This window comes from Cornus florida, unplaced genomic scaffold, assembly GCF_030987335.1.
Source record: "Cornus florida cultivar Cherokee Brave unplaced genomic scaffold, ASM3098733v1 CherokeeBrave_3.0.0_Hap2_Chr11, whole genome shotgun sequence".
NCBI lineage: Eukaryota > Viridiplantae > Streptophyta > Magnoliopsida > Cornales > Cornaceae > Cornus > Cornus florida.
This window is the reverse complement of record NW_026775581.1, coordinates 105,152,407-105,157,178: the sequence shown is the minus strand read 5'-3', so window position 1 is coordinate 105,157,178 and position 4,772 is coordinate 105,152,407. Positions and strand designations below refer to the sequence as shown.

Genomic DNA, 4,772 nt, shown 5'->3' with positions numbered 1-4,772 from the left:
ATAATATTGTAAATTAATTATAATTTAATATTTACATATAATATAATATAGATATGATATATAATAATATTAAATATCTACTGCTTAATAATTTAATAATATTATATTCTATATCAAAAATTATTTTGTCACAAAAAATAATTTACATTATTATTTAATATATTATATATTAAAATATATTTTTATCAAATAGAAAATAATATACAATATTTAATTTATTCTATATTAAAAATATATATTTTTATTAACATTTAATATGCAACTTAGTATATAACACAAATAATATGAATTTTATTTGAAATGAATAGTGCCTGTGCAATAACATTAGTGAAAACGTTTCATGTTTTCTCTTTTCTTCACAAAAATTGAAAACGTTTTCTGTTATAGAAAAACAAAAACATTTTATTGAACGCGATTTTTGTTTTCGTTTTGACTTTTTAGAGGTTGACAATAAAAAACAAGAAACATTTCTCATTATTAAATGCAGCAATTTGGGAGAAAGACAGAGAGGAAACAGAGAAGAAAATGGGGCAAAAAAAAAAAACGGTGATGTTTGTTCATGAAGGTTTAATTTTTCGGCGAAGGTTGCTATTGGTGAGGTGATGAATTTGGGTTTGAAGAGATCAGGTTTTTTGGGTTTGTTTGATCTAGGTTTTGCAAAGGTAGAGATTAGAGAGAGGGAGAAAAGAAAATGCATGGGGGATGAGAGAGGGAGATGATCAGGTACGAGTGCAAACAAAACAGAAAAAGTCAACTGTCAATAGACTGCTGACACGTATGCGAGTGTAGAGCGACAGTCGCAGGTGCAACTACCACTAGCACTCTTCATTATTCTTTCCAGTATTATCCTTTTTAAAATAGTTAATAGGTTTAAAGAATTTTTTATTGAATATATATTTTTTCCTTTTCAAATAATGAAGTACTCATATAAAATTTCAAATAAATAAATTTATTGAACATTCAGCAAAAAAGAACAATCATTATAACATTTTTATAAAAAATTATGCATAAACACATTTGATTTTAAAAACATAAAAGGGTATAATTGTAAGTTTGCCTCAAAAAATTTCTTTTATTTTCCGGTTGGTTAGTGTTGTCATTTGGATCTAGGTTGGATCGATTATCCTTCCATTTGCAAAAACATGTAACCATTAATAATGAACATGGACAAAAGATCTGTCTCCCCAAAAGGGCATGGGCAGTTGGGCAGTTAAGACCAAAATAACAAAAGCTTTCACAAAAACATCAAAAACCAACTTCCAAAGAAGAGCCTCATCATCTCTATATCAAATCTGCCTAAGCATAGTTTCTCAAAATGTTCAACCTTTCCAAATCCCATTATGCAATGCTCATCATCACAAACACGTTCATGCCTCCTTACCCATCATATCCTTTCCTTGCATTCAAAGATTTTGTCCCATGTTGTTTCAAATTTCTGCTCCTTTTACCACTGTCTGTCAGTCATTCGATGAAATGCCTAAAAGAGAACAGAGATTTGATGATACCCATTTCCACAATGTTCTCGACCTCATTAGATTTTCCACCGTGAAAACAGATATTGTAACTGCAGTGATTGTCCATTGCTTTGCACTGAAGGTGGGTGCTCTTGCTCACTTACCCACTTCCACCTCTCTCCTTATTATGTACTCGAGAGCTGGTTACTTTGGTTCTTCGGTGGCTCTGTTTGGTGAAATTCTTTACAGAGATGTGATCATTTGGAATGCAATGATGACCGCGTCAATTGAGAATAGGTGTTTTGGAGCTGCAGTGAATTTCTTGGTGGAGATGATGAAATGGGGAAGTGGGTTTGACTCCACTACTCTTGTAATTGTCCTTTCGGCGGTGTCTGATATGAACGAATTGAAGCAAGGGCGGGCTGTTCATTGTTTGAGCATGAAGGCAGGGATGCTTTCCGATTCCTTTTTGTGTAATGCTCTCACAGACATGTATGCAAAATGTGGTGACTTGAGCTCCTCGGAGTGTGTGTTCGCAGGAATGCAGTATAGAGACCTCATTTCTTGGAATTCAGTTATCAATGGTTGTCTTTATCATAACAATCCTGAGAAATCTCTATGGTACTTCAGGGAGATGGCTTCGTGTGGATTACAAGCTGATGCTGTGACTCACTCGTGTGCTATTGCAGCGTCTACTTGTCTGGGAGAATTGGGTATTGGTCAAGTAATTCATGGATGGGGAATTAAATTGGGTTACCATAAGAGCTCCCATATTTCATTTGCAAACTCTCTTATTTCATTATATTCTCAGTGTGGAAATGTTGATGCTGCAAACAATGTGTTTGAAGAGATGGCGTTTAAGGATGTGATTTCATGGAATTCAATGATTCATGGATTTGCCTCAAATGGAGATATCTTAGAAGCATTCAGTCTTCTGCATGAAATGTTATTAGCAGAATCAGTCCAGCCCGATACAGTGACTGTACTTATCATAATTCCACTTTGTGCAGAATTGATGCTATTGAGAGAAGGAAGAACTATTCACGGTTTCACAATTCGAAGAGATATGGCAATGAATATGTCAGTGACTAACAGTCTGATGGATATGTACTTGAAATGCAGTTGTGTTAAAGCAGCTGAGCACTTGTTCAATGCTGCCCCAGAAAGAGACTTGATATCATGGAATACAATGATCTCTGGGTATTCTCAGAATGGAAACTCTAGAGAAGCTCAAACTTTGTTTAAAGAACTGCATCGGATGTGTTCAAAATGCAACTTGTCGACTCTTTTAGCAGTTCTTCCTTCCTGTAATTCCCTTGCATCACTCCACTTTGGGAAATCAATTCACTGTTGGCAGTTAAAATTGGGATTTTCAAACAATATTCTTGCAGTTAATTCCCTCATGTTCATGTATATGAATTGTGAAGACTTGATAGCTTCTTTCTCTTTGTTGAGGGAAAATTCTGCTATTGCAGATACTGCTTGTTGGAACACTCTAATTGCAGGCTGCACCCGCAGTGGCTATTTCTGGAAAGCTTTAGAAACATTCAATATAATGAAGCGGGAGTCCCATGTCAGGCATGACTCCATTACCCTTGTTAATGCTATACTAGCTTGTGGAAATCTTCCATTGCTGTTTGAGGGGAAATTACTTCATGGGTTTGCGGCTAAAAGTTTGGTGGGGACAGATATTCGTGTTCAGAATGCATTAATTACCATGTATGGCAGATATGGTGAGATTGTGAGTGCAGGATTGGTGTTTAGATCTATTTGCAATCACAATTTATGCTCATGGAATTGCATGATCTCTGCATTTTCTCAGAATAAGGATGGTAAAAGTGCACTAGAATTGTTTCGTTTTCTTGATTTTGAACCTAACGAGATTACCATGGCTAGCATTCTCTCAGCTTGTACACAACTTGGAGTGCTAAGACATGGGAAACAGATCCATGGTCATGTGTTCAGGTTTGGTTTCCAGAGGAATTCTTTTGTGTTTGCTGCTCTTGTGGACATGTATGCCAACTGTGGGAGATTAGACATAGCACTCAAGATATTCGACTCTTCACCAGAGAAGTCTGTCGCAGCTTGGAACTCTATGATATCTGCTTATGGGTTCCATAGTAATGGCAGGAAAGCAATTGAACTATTCCATGATATGATCAAGTCTGGGACTAAACCAACTAAAAGCACTTTCATAAACCTTTTGTCATCTTGCAGCCACTCGGGGCTTGTCAATGAAGGTGTTCGGTATTATGAACGCATGTTCCATGAATTTGGAGTTGAACCAGCCACTGAGCATCAAGTGTGCATGGTCGATATGCTGGGTCGTTCTGGAAGGCTGCACGAGGCTTATCAATTTATCAAGCAAATGCCAAGCCAACCTGAACCAGGCGTCTGGGGGGCCTTATTAAGCGCTTGCAACCTTCATGGAGACCTTGAGATGGGAAGAGAAGTTGCAAAAATTCTCTTTGAATTGGAACCTGATAACGTAGGGTATTATGTCTCGTTATCAAATATGTATGTCGCCGCTGGAAGCTGGAGTGATGCTGTAGAGTTGAGAGGAATAATTCAGGATAAACAACTAAAGAAGCCAGCAGGTTACAGTCTTATTGATGTTGGTTTTGGGTGAGAGATGTTGAAGATTTCAGACTACTCTCACAGCATTTGTCACCGGCGTTGGGTTTGTTTTCATCATATTTCACTGTAAAGGAAGCTTGTAGACTCATTCCCTGAAACTCAAGGGATACCAGATTTAAGGCACCGGACTTAAAAATTACATCCAATAATTCTGTTTTATCATATTATTGCTTGAAAATGAATGAAATGCTTATATTAGACACTATGTTTGGTAATGACATTATTTTACTTTAGAAAATAAAATAGAAGACGTTAAATAATATGTGAATTTTTAGCATTGTTATGTGTCTGAATTTTTAGCATTGTTATGTGTCTTATTTTAAAGATTTGACACATCCAACTAATGAATATTTGTACGTAACATATTTTTACCAGAGTCCAAATAACATACTAGTTAAGCACCATAAATAGGTGCTACACACTAGATGAACAAAAGACCTGTTTGTCAAGAAGGCTAGACAAATCCCAAATCCAACCAGGAAGGCCATAACTACAAAACCACCCCAATATACAATGCCATTCGTCATCAAATTTTAATTCTTGAACCAAGTGTCAAGTGATTTAAAGAGTAAAAATGAAAAGAAATATAAAATTTAAGAGATAATTTTAGAAAATAAAAATTTTAGGGAGGGCATTATATGAATTTTTTCATATATACATCTAAAAATATATAAATTTAAT

General features: G+C 35.6%; 1 protein-coding gene across 1 annotated transcript; it reads left to right on the top strand.

Moving 5' to 3' along the window:
* The first annotated feature begins 1,113 nt into the window (after window positions 1-1,113).
* Window positions 1,114-4,329, top strand: LOC132282641 (pentatricopeptide repeat-containing protein At4g19220, mitochondrial). The gene has a single exon (XM_059784383.1). The coding sequence runs from the start codon at window positions 1,195-1,197 to the stop codon at window positions 4,081-4,083; it is 2,889 nt and encodes a 962-aa protein (XP_059640366.1). The 5' UTR covers window positions 1,114-1,194; the 3' UTR covers window positions 4,084-4,329.
* The last annotated feature ends 443 nt before the right edge of the window (window positions 4,330-4,772 follow it).